Source organism: Excalfactoria chinensis, chromosome 2, assembly GCF_039878825.1.
Source record: "Excalfactoria chinensis isolate bCotChi1 chromosome 2, bCotChi1.hap2, whole genome shotgun sequence".
Taxonomy (NCBI): domain Eukaryota; kingdom Metazoa; phylum Chordata; class Aves; order Galliformes; family Phasianidae; genus Excalfactoria; species Excalfactoria chinensis.
The window spans coordinates 406120-416931 of NC_092826.1; the positions used below are offsets into that span (position 1 = coordinate 406120).

Below are 10812 nucleotides of genomic sequence, written 5' to 3' on the forward strand. Positions count from 1 at the left end.
TAGACCTCTTTATACCTCTTTATACCTGTTGATACCTGTTTACACCTGTCTATACCTGTCTATACCTGTTTGTTTATACCTGTTTATACCTGTCTATACCTGTTTAGACCTCTTTATACCTCTTTATACCACTTTATACCTGTTGATACCTGTTTAGACCTGTTGATACCTGTTTAGACCTGTTGATACCTGTCTATACCTGTTGATACCTGTCTATACCTGTTGATACCTGTCTATACCTATCTATACCTGTCTATACCTATCTATACCTGTCTATACCTATCTATACCTATCTATACCTATCTATACCTGTCTATACCTATCTATACCTGTCTATACCTATCTATACCTGTCTATACCTATCTATACCTGTCTATACCTATCTATACCTGTCTATACCTATCTATACCTGTCTATACCTATCTATACCTGTCTATACCTATCTATACCTGTCTATACCTGTCTATACCTGCTTATATCTGTTGATACCTCTTTATACCTCTTTATACCACTTTATACCTGTCGATACCTGTTTGTTTAGACCTGTCGATACCTGTTTCCAGAACCCCAGCACAGCAGCACCGGCTACAAACCCTTCCCAAAGCTGCCCCAAGTTCCATAACCTGCACAGCACTGAAGGAAGGCGCTGAGCTCCTGAACCAACTGCTCTTGGTTCCGCTGACGCACCAAGTCCTGCTTTGCTTTAACGCATCCCGCTGCCTTCACGCTTGTGTCCTACAGCCCTCTCACCACATCAGGTCACACCGAGTTCCTCCGCCGTGTGACAATCCCCCTGTCGGCACCTGCCAGCACCTTCCTAGAGCTGTTTGCAGGTGGAAGATCTGGCTGGGACTCAATGGCTCCAGCTTGGGATGGGGAAACTGGGGACTGATGCCGTCGTGTCCCGTCGTGGTCACCGCCATCATCAGTGGAACAACAACGTCTGACAACACACCGCTAATGAAGATCAATGGCTGCACTACAAACCTCAATGGATCCGTGGTGCTGACTATCTCCCTCTTGCTTCCTGCAAAGACTTCTTGGCTTCTATTTCCTATCTTGACTACTTCCCTTCCCCATCACCCTACATCATAATAGTGTCCCTCCTCTCCTTCCCCAACACCCTATATCATAATAGAGCCCGTCCTCTCCTTCCCCATCACCCTATATCACAATAGAGCCCGTCCTCTCCTTCCCCATCACCCTATATCACAATAGAGCCCGTCCTCTCCTTCCCCATCACCCTATATCACAATAGAGCCCGTCCTCTCCTTCCCCATCACCCTATATCATAATAGAGCCCGTCCCCTCCTTCCCCATCACCCTATATCATAATAGAGCCCGTCCTCTCCTTCCCCATCACCCTATATCATAATAGAGCCCGTCCTCTCCTTCTCCATCACCCTATATCATAATAGAGCCCGTCCTCTCCTTCTCCATCACCCTATATCACAATAGAGCCCGTCCTCTCCTTCCCCATCACCCTATATCATAATAGAGCCTGTCCTCTCCTTCCCCATCACCCTATATCATAATAGAGCCCGTCCTCTCCTTCCACATCACCTATATCATAATAGAGCCCGTCCTCTCCTTCCCCATCACCCTATATCATAATAGAGCCCATCCTCTCCTTCCCCATCACCCTATATCATAATAGAGCCCATCCTCTCCTTCCCCATCACCCTATATCATAATAGAGCCCGTCCTCTCCTTCCCCATCACCCTATATCATAATAGAGCCCGTCCTCTCCTTCCCCATCACCCTATATCATAATAGTGTCCCTCCTCTCCTTCCCCATCCTCCTATATCATAATAGAGCCCGTCCTCTCCTTCCCCATCACCCTATATCATAATAGAGCCTGACGTCTCCTTCCCCATCACCCTATATCATAATAGAGCCTGTCCTCTCCTTCCCCATCACCCTATATTATAATAGTGTCCCTTCTCTCCTTCCTCATCCTCCTATATCATAATAGAGCCTGTCCTCTCCTTCTCCATCACCCTATATTATATAGGGCCCATCCTCTCCTTCCCCATCTCCCTGATTAAGATTTATAATAAACCAGTCAGACCAACATTGGAACCAAGGGTCCTCCCCTCTAAAGGGAGCCCACCAAGGGCCCTCCCCTCTAAAGGGAGCCCACCAAGGGCCCTCCCCTCTAAAGGGAGCCCACCAAGGGCCCTCCCCTCTAAAGGGAGCCCACCGAGGCCCCCCCCCTCTAAAGGGAGCCCACCAACACAACATACAGCTGCACTTCCCTGTGCTCTCTTTATCCCCCAGTACCCACGGGCAGCATGCACTGCTAGCAGGATGCTGCAGCTCTGCATCACACCGGGCCGTGTCACAGCCTGCAGCAGCACAGGGCTCCATGCACAGCACATGCACACACCCCTAAGGAGCTGCATGCGCTGCAAGAGTGCTCCAGTACTTTAAGCAGACCCATTCCTTCCATAGCAAGAGACGGGTTCCAGCTCAATGCAAACACATCCCGGGTACGTTCCTGTTCTCAGTACCGGGCAATGGTTTCATTTTAGAACTGCCACGGAAACAACAGAGGTTGCCAAGTTCAAGAGGTGAGCAGCAGAGAGAAAGGAAATGCCACCTGGTTGTGTTCTCAGCAGACACCCTGAGCCCACACGGCCACCTCCCAGCCCTCCCAGACAGAAGAAGGGTGGAAGAACGGCCCCTCAGCTCAGGGCCCTTCCCTTAATGCAGTGCTGCAGCAATCCTTCCAGCTGGGGCAGCCCCAGGCCTGCAGCTCCCTTCCCTCCATGCAGTGCTGCAGCAATCCTTCCAGCTGGGGCAGCCCCAGGCCTGCAGCTCCCTTCCCTCCATGCAGTGCTGCAGCAATCCTTCCAGCTGGGGCTGCCCCAGGCCTGCAGCTCCCCTCCCTCCATGCAGTGCTTGATGCAGCAGCACACGGGGGCACGGCGGTGCTAACTGCTGCTGGGACAGCACACAAACCAGCTCCTTGTTTCTCTATCAAAGGTGGTGGCGCTCTTGCTAAGGAGTATTTATCCTTCTTCTCCCTTCCTAGAGGTGCCCATTCTCTGTGCTGCCCGTGTTGACAACACACCTGGATTTACTCTCAGCCATGCAGCAGTGCAGGAGAGCAAGAGGTGAGCACGGAATGCAGCAGCGCAGCAGAGCAAGAAGTGAGTACAGAATGCAGCAGAGCAAGGAGTGAGCACAGAATGCAGCAGAGCAAGAAGTGAGCACAGAATGCAGCAGAGCAAGAAGTGAGCACAGAATGCAGCAGTGCAGCAGAGCAAGAAGTGAGCACAGAATGCAGCAGAGCAGCAGAGCAAGAAGTGAGCATGGAATGCAGCAGAGCAAGAAGTGAGCATGGAATGCAGCAGCACAGCAGAGCAAGAAGTGAGCACGGAATGCAGCAGCGCAGCAGAGCAAGAAGTGAGCACGGAATGCAGCAGTGCAGCAGAGCAAGAAGTGAGCATGGAATGCAGCAGCGCAGCAGAGCAAGAAGTGAGCACGGAATGCAGCAGTGCAGCAGAGCAAGAAGTGAGCATGGAATGCAGCAGCGCAGCAGAGCAAGAAGTGAGCATGGAATGCAGCAGCGCAGCAGAGCAAGAAGTGAGCACGGAATGCAGCAGTGCAGCAGAGCAAGAAGTGAGCATGGAATGCAGCAGCGCAGCAGAACAAGAAGTGAGCATGGAATGCAGCAGTGCAGCAGAGCAAGAAGTGAGCACAGAACACAGCAACGCAGCAGTGCAAGGAGTGAGCACAGAACGCAGCAGAGCAGCCATCCACCAGGACTGCATCCTTGCCTTGAAGCCACACACCTGGCCTGCTCCGCTGCTCCCATTGGCTCCGCCTGCAGCATGCACTGAAGCAGAACTCAGCTCCTCTCCCATAGAACTTCAAGTCCCATGACGGACAAACCACGCTCCCTGATGCAGCTCTGGTGATGCTTCATGCACCACTCTCAGCTGCAACAGAACCGAGGCACCCAACCAACACTGCTCTGTGTGTCCCCTCCACATGCTGCCCTCCTGACCGCCACCTCAACCCCTTGTAGAACAGCGAGCTGCTGCCCAATGGAGCATCATGTGTCACCACAAAGCACGGCAACGGGGAGGACGAAGCCCAGGGGTGGCTGCACGGCAGCACGTTGCAGCACCAAGAGGCCCTGCATCCAGGGAGCACCTGCAACAACAGGACAGCGAGAGCCAACAGGCTGGATGGGGCAGCTGTGCAGGCCCTGAAGAGCAGCTGAGCAGGCGGGCACTGCAAACAGAGTTATGTGGCCTGCAGTAGCAGTTTGGGATGAAGGGCATCAAAAGGGGGCTGAGAAATCAATGCAGGGTGGGGAGGAGAACCAGCAGAGCTACCCCAGGGGAAGCACAGTGATGCACAGACAAGCTGCCTGCCAGCCTCAGGGGTGGGAAATGAGGACCCTGCTAACACACAGAGTTGGTGCTGGAGGGATGGGAGACGCCTGATGAAGAAGGGGCAAATCCTCTCCTGCCTGCCCAAACAGTGCAGCTGTCGCATAAAATGCATTCAATAAATGCAAAGTGTGGGCTCGATACCTGCTGAATCTGTGGCACCAAAGGAGCAGGCAGTGAACAGTGGTCAGCCATTGTGCAGCCATCACAGCACTTACAAGGCCCAACTCGACCCCCTGCAAAGATGAGCTGCTTTTGACATAGGAACGTCCTCTCCTTTCCATTTGTTCCTGGTTTCCCAGCTCAGCTGCTCCCAGTCCAACAGCAGCGCCCACCTGGACACCCCCACTCTGAAAGGAGCTGAAATGATGCTTACAATAGTCCAGAGCTCTGCCTGCCTTCACACTCTGCTCCCAGCTTTCCCAGCCAGCCTGAACGGTCCCCGAGCAGCAAAGCTCTGCAGCTGCAGCAGAAGCAGCAGCGGGTGCAGCAGCAGCGGGTGCAGCAGCAGCGGGTGCAGCAGCAGCGGGTGCAGCAGCACTGAGCTGGGCACAGCAGAGCAGTCTGCCAGCACAGAGGGGAGCCTTAAAGCAGCGAGGCACCAAGACGGAGCTCACAAGGCAAGGGGTCAGTGCTCACACGCAGGAAGAATCCCTTCCTACCACATCCACGCATCCAAGAGCCCCCCGGCGGGGCCTCCATCACCCCGCTGCAATGCATGACTGCTCGCTGCATGACCAAATTCATGCACCCAAAACACGCATGTCGTTCCTCACCTCCCATCCCAGCAGTACTCAGAGCTCCCTTTGGCCCCAGTGCTGCTGCTGGCAGCTTCTAGAGCTCACCTACAGCCCGGTGCAGCCATTCACTGTTAGAGGAGCTCCAGCTCCGAACCCAGATTTCATTGGAGTGCACAGAGCCCACATGAACTCCTGGCCCCAGTGAGAGGAGGAACACCAGGCTCAATACTCCTCTCACTGGAGGAACACCAGGCTCAATACGGCTTGCTTGGGCTCCATGCAATGCTTCTCTGTGATGGGATCACAGCCCCTCTGACAGCTTCCTGCCTGCAGCCACCCGCAGCTCACTGCATGCAGCCATGCATGGAGCTGCAGCTCTGACAGCTTCCTGCCTGCAGCCACCCGCAGCTCACTGCATGCAGCCATGCACGGAGCTGCAGCTCTGACAGCTTCCTGCCTGCAGCCACCCGCAGCTCGCTGCATGCAGCCATGCATGGAGCTGCAGCTCTGACAGCTTCCTGCCTGCAGCCACCCCCAGCTCGCTGCATGCAGCCATGCATGGAGCTGCAGCTCTGACAGCTTCCTGCCTGCAGCCACCCCCAGCTCGCTGCATGCAGCCATGCATGGAGCTGCAGCTCTGACAGCTTCCTGCCTGCAGCCACCCCCAGCTCACTGCATGCAGCGGAACCAGGCGGAGGCTCCCTGCTTTCACTGTCCCTTTAAAACATGCAGATCTCAGAGCACACAATGGCTGCAGAGCAAAATGCTGGGAGGAAAAGCAGACCTTTTCCTCTTGTACATCCTGAGCAACCTACCATTGTACCATCATACCACTGTGCCATCATACCATTGTACCATCATACCACTGTACCATCATATCTCCCCTATGAGAACAGGCTGAGAGAACTGGAGGTCTTCAGCCTGGCAAAGAGAAGGCTCTGGGGAGACATTGTAGTGGAGAATCAGATTGGCCATAGGATGCTGAGGTTCTGGAACAGGTTGCCCAGAGAGTTGTTGGATGTCCTGGCCTTGGAAACATTCAGGGTCAGGCTGGACAGTGTCCTGAGCAACCTAATCTTGCAGTAGATGTTCATTCTGCTGCTCAGTGCAGGGGAGTTGGACTAGATGACCTTTAAGGGTCCCTTCCAGCTTAAAAGGTTCCCTACCATCGTGCCACCCTACCAACCATTGTGCCACCCCCTACCTGCCATTGCGCCACCCCCTACCCTGCCCCCTTGCTGCCCTGTCCTGCCCCCCTGCCTGCCACCCTACCCGCCGTCCTGCCACCCCCTGCATGCCGTCCTGCCCCTCTTACCCTGCTGTCCTGCCCCCCCCTACCCTGCCGTCCTGCCCCCCTACCCTGCCAGCCATCGTGCCACCCCCTGCCTGCTGTCCTGCCCTGCTCTCCTGCCCCCCTACCCTGCCCTCCTGCCCCCCTGCCTGCCACCCCCTACCCTGCCGTCCTGCCCCCTACCCTGCCATCTCCTACCCTGCTCCCCTGCCCCCCTACCCTGCCACCCCGCCACTCTACCTGCCACCCTACCCTGCCATCGTGCCACCCTACCTGCCACCCCCTGCCTGCTATCCTGCCCCACTACCCTGCCGTCCTGCCACCCCCTACCCGCTGTCCTGCCCCGCTGCCTGCCCCCCTACCCTGCCGTCCTGCCCACTGTCTTGCCCCCCCCACCTGCCGTCCTGCCCCCCACCTGCCTGCCATCCTGCCTCCCTACCTGTCATCTTGCCACCCCCTGCCAGCCATCCGCCCCCCCCATCCGCCATCCTGCCCCCCCTTACCCTGCCCTCCTGCCTGCCACCCCCTGCCCTGCCATCCTGCCCCCCTACCCAACATCCTGCCCCCCCCACCTGCCACCCTACTTGCCGTCCTGCCCCCCTACCCTGCCATCCTGCCACCCCCTACCCTGCCGTCCTGTTCCCCTGCCTGCCATCCTGCCATCCTGCCTGCCCCCCTGCCACTCTGCCTGCCCCCCTGCCCCCCTACCCTGCCATCCTGGCCCCCTACCCTGCCAGCCACCCTGCCTGCAACCCTACCCTGCCGTCCTGCCACCCCCTACCTGCCGTCCTGCCCCCCTACCCACCGTCCTGCCCCCCATCCTGCCACCCCGCCTGCCATCCTGCCACCTGCCACCCTGCCTGCCACCCCCTACCCTGCCCACCACCCTACCCCCCTATCTACCAGCCATCCTACACCCCTACCTGCCTGCCATCCTACCACTCCCTGCCTGCCCCCCTGCCTGCCATCCTGCCCCCTGCCCCCCCTACCCTGCCATCCTGCCCCCCTACCCTGCCGTCCTACCTGCCACCCCGCCCCCCTACCTGTCATCCTGCCACCCCCTACTCTGCCCCCCCTACCCTGCCATCCTGCCCCCCGTACCTGCCACCCCACCTGCCACCCTGCCACTCTACCTGCCACCCCCTACCTGCAACCCCTTACCTGCCATCCTGCCCCCCTGCCTGCCACCCTACCTGCCACCCTACCCTACCAGCTGTCCTGCCACCCCCTACCCTGCCATCGTGCCACCCTACCTGCCACCCCGTACCTGCCATCCTGCCACCCCCTGCCCTGCCGTCCTGCCCCCCTGCCTGCCATCCTGCCACCCCACCACCCTGCCACCCTACCTGCCATTCTACCTGCCACCCCCTGCCAGCCATCCTGCCACCCCCTAACCTGCCGTCCTACCTTCCATCCTGCCACCCCCTGCCTGCCACCCTACCCTGCCCCCCTACCTGCCATCTTGCCACCCCCTACCCTCCATCCTGCCCCCCTACCTGCCACCCCCTACCCTGCCATCCTGGCCCCCTACCCTGCCCGCCGTCCTGCCACCCCCTAACCGCCATCCTACCACCCCGCCTGCCACTCTACCTGCCCTCCTGCCCCCCTACCCCACCATCCTGCCCCCCTGCCGTCCTGCCCCCCCCTCCATCCCCTTCGCAGCCCAATTCACCCTCCCACACCTCAATCTCACCTACTCCTTCCCGGCATTAACTCATCCAACCTCCCCCAAACCGAGTCCGTCCTTCACCACCGCACGGAACAACCCGGGGGCTCTTTGCGCTTCACACTCGCGAATCCCATCGAGGGGGGCTCGAAGCGGCGCCTCCACCGCAGCACGAACGCGGCCCCTTCGGCTGCGGACACCGAGCGGACCGAGCGACCTACGAGAGGCCGCGGCCCCGACCCGGCAGAGGGCCCCGACCCGGCAGAGGGCCCCGAGCCGGCAGAGGGCCCCGAGCCGGCAGAGGGCCCCGAGCCGGCAGAGGGCCCCGAGCCGGCAGAGGGCCCCGAGCCGGCAGCCGGGCCTCGGGGAGCCGCAGGAAGACCCGAAGGGAACCGAAGGAAGCCGAACCGAGCCGCCCGCCCCACGACGAGAAGGGGAGGCTCGGGATGCGACTCACCAGGGAGATGGTCGTTGTGGCCGCCATCTTGTCCACCCCGTCGGCGATCGGCAGCGAGTTCTCGCGAGAGCCTTCGGAGCCCGTAGAAAAAGCCGGGATGACGTCTCGCGAGAATTCGAGAGTCGCGTGAGGGCGGGCGGGACGGCGCCAGTCTCGCTCTGCTTCCGCTTCCGCCGCCACGCCCCCCCCCCCCCGCTTCCGGAGAGCCGCTCTCGGGGCGCGCCCCGTGACAGAGCGCCCCCTGGCGGCCGGGAGGAGCGCCGAGCGCTGCTGCAGGAAGGACCCCGAGGCCCTGGGCTGTGCGCTGAGGGCAGCAGAGCGGGGAGGGGCTGCAGCACAAACCTTATGGCTGGGGGAGCTGGGATGGCTCAGCGTGGAGGAGAGCAGCTCAGGGCTGCCCTTACCGCTCTGTGCGGCCACAGAAGGGAGGCTGTGGGGAGCTGGGGGTGGCCTTTGCTCCGTGTGACAGCAACGGGAGGGAACGGCCTCGGGTTGAGGCAGGGGAGATTCAGGTTGGACGGTGGGAAAACTTGTCCATAAGAGCAGCCGGGAGCTGCAAGGGGCTGCAATGGGCTGGCGGAGTCACCAACATGGGAGGTGCTCAATGAAGGATGTGGTTTGGGGGCAGTATTGGTGATAAGGAGCATTCAGATGCACTGAGGGATGTGGTTTGGGGGCAGTGTTGGTGATAAGGAGCATTCAGATGCAATGAGGGATGTGGTTCAGGGCAGTATTGGTGATAAGGAGCATTCAGGTGCACAGAGGGATGTGGTTTGGGGGCAGTATTGGTGATAAGGAGCGTTCAGATGCAATGAGGGATGTGGTTCAGGGAGCAGTATTGGTGATAAGGAGCGTTCAGATGCACTGAGGGATGTGGTTTGGGGGCAGTATTGGTGATAAGGAGCGTTCAGGTGCACTGAGGGATGTGGTTCAGGGCAGTGTTGGTGATAAGTGGACAGCTGGATTGAATGATCTCGGTCTTTTCCAACCTTCATGAGTCTATGACTCTATGTGCCGCACTGCAGCTGTGCTACATGGACAGGAATGTCAGGCATCGTGAGCTGAGCAGCTGACCACCATTAGCGCCCAAGGACACATCTCCTCCCTTGCCTGGCAGGACGGTTGTCTGACTAGCAAACATGAGGGCAGGGTTTCCGTTCTTGTTCTGTGATGGTTCTGCAGAGAAGGCTGTGCACGTCTCTTGATGCTGAGCTGTGGGCCTGCAATACTCCTGCAGCAAAGAAGGCCCACAGCCAGCTGGGCTGCCCCAGGAAATCATCATTTGCTGGCCGAGGGAAGAACCCTCCTCCGCTCTGCCCTGCTCTGCTGAGGCTCCACCAAAGTACAGAGCCCATAGAATCATAGAATTACTCAGGTTGGAAAAGACCTTGAAGATCATCAAGTCCAACCGCAGCCCAACCAGTAGCCGATCACTTAAACAACAACCACGGAACAACACCACAACAACAACCCTCTGCTAAATCATATCCCTGAGCACCACATCCAAACGGCTCTTAAACACATCAGGGATGGCGATTCAACCACCTCCTTGGGGAGCCCATTCCAGTCCCTAACCATGTGTATCCCATTCCAGTCCCTAACCGTGTGTATCCCATTCCAGTCCCTAACCATGTGTATCCCATTCCAGTCCCTAACCATGCGTATCCCATTCCAGTCCCTAACCATGTGTATCCCATTCCAGTCCCTAACCATGTGTATCCCATTCCAGTCCCTAACCATGTGTATCCCATTCCAGTCCCTAACCATGTGGATCCCATTCCAGTCCCTAACCATGTGTATCCCATTCCAGTCCCTAACCATGTGTATCCCATTCCAGTCCCTAACCACATGTATCCCATTCCAGTCCCTAACCACGTGTATCCCATTCCAGTCCCTAACCACGTGTATCCCATTCCAGTCCCTAACCATGTGTATCCCATTCCAGTCCCTAACCACGTGTATCCCATTCCAGTCCCTAACCATGTGTATCCCATTCCAGTCCCTAACCATGTGTATCCCATTCCAGTCCCTAACCATGTGTATCCCATTCCAGTCCCTAACCATGTGTATCCCATTCCAGTCCCTAACCACCCTTTCTGTAAAGAAGTTCTTCCTAATATCCAACCTGAACTTGCCCTGGCGCAACTTGAGGCCATTTCCCCTCGTCCTGTCACTTGTCACTAGTGAGAAGAGACCTGCCCCACTCTCACTGTAAGAACCTTTCAGGTACTGGCAGACAGCAATAAGGTC

At 57.9% G+C, this 10812-nt stretch overlaps 1 protein-coding gene across 1 annotated transcript in view; it reads right to left on the reverse strand.

The window, feature by feature from the left end:
* The window catches only part of PUF60 (poly(U) binding splicing factor 60), a 32279-nt gene extending 23596 nt beyond the window's left edge, over positions 1–8683 (reverse strand). The window contains 1 exon segment of the mRNA XM_072329396.1: positions 8563–8683. Coding sequence (XP_072185497.1) covers positions 8563–8589 — 27 coding nt within the window. The 5' untranslated portion in view covers positions 8590–8683.
* Between the last annotated feature and the right edge of the window lie 2129 nt (positions 8684–10812).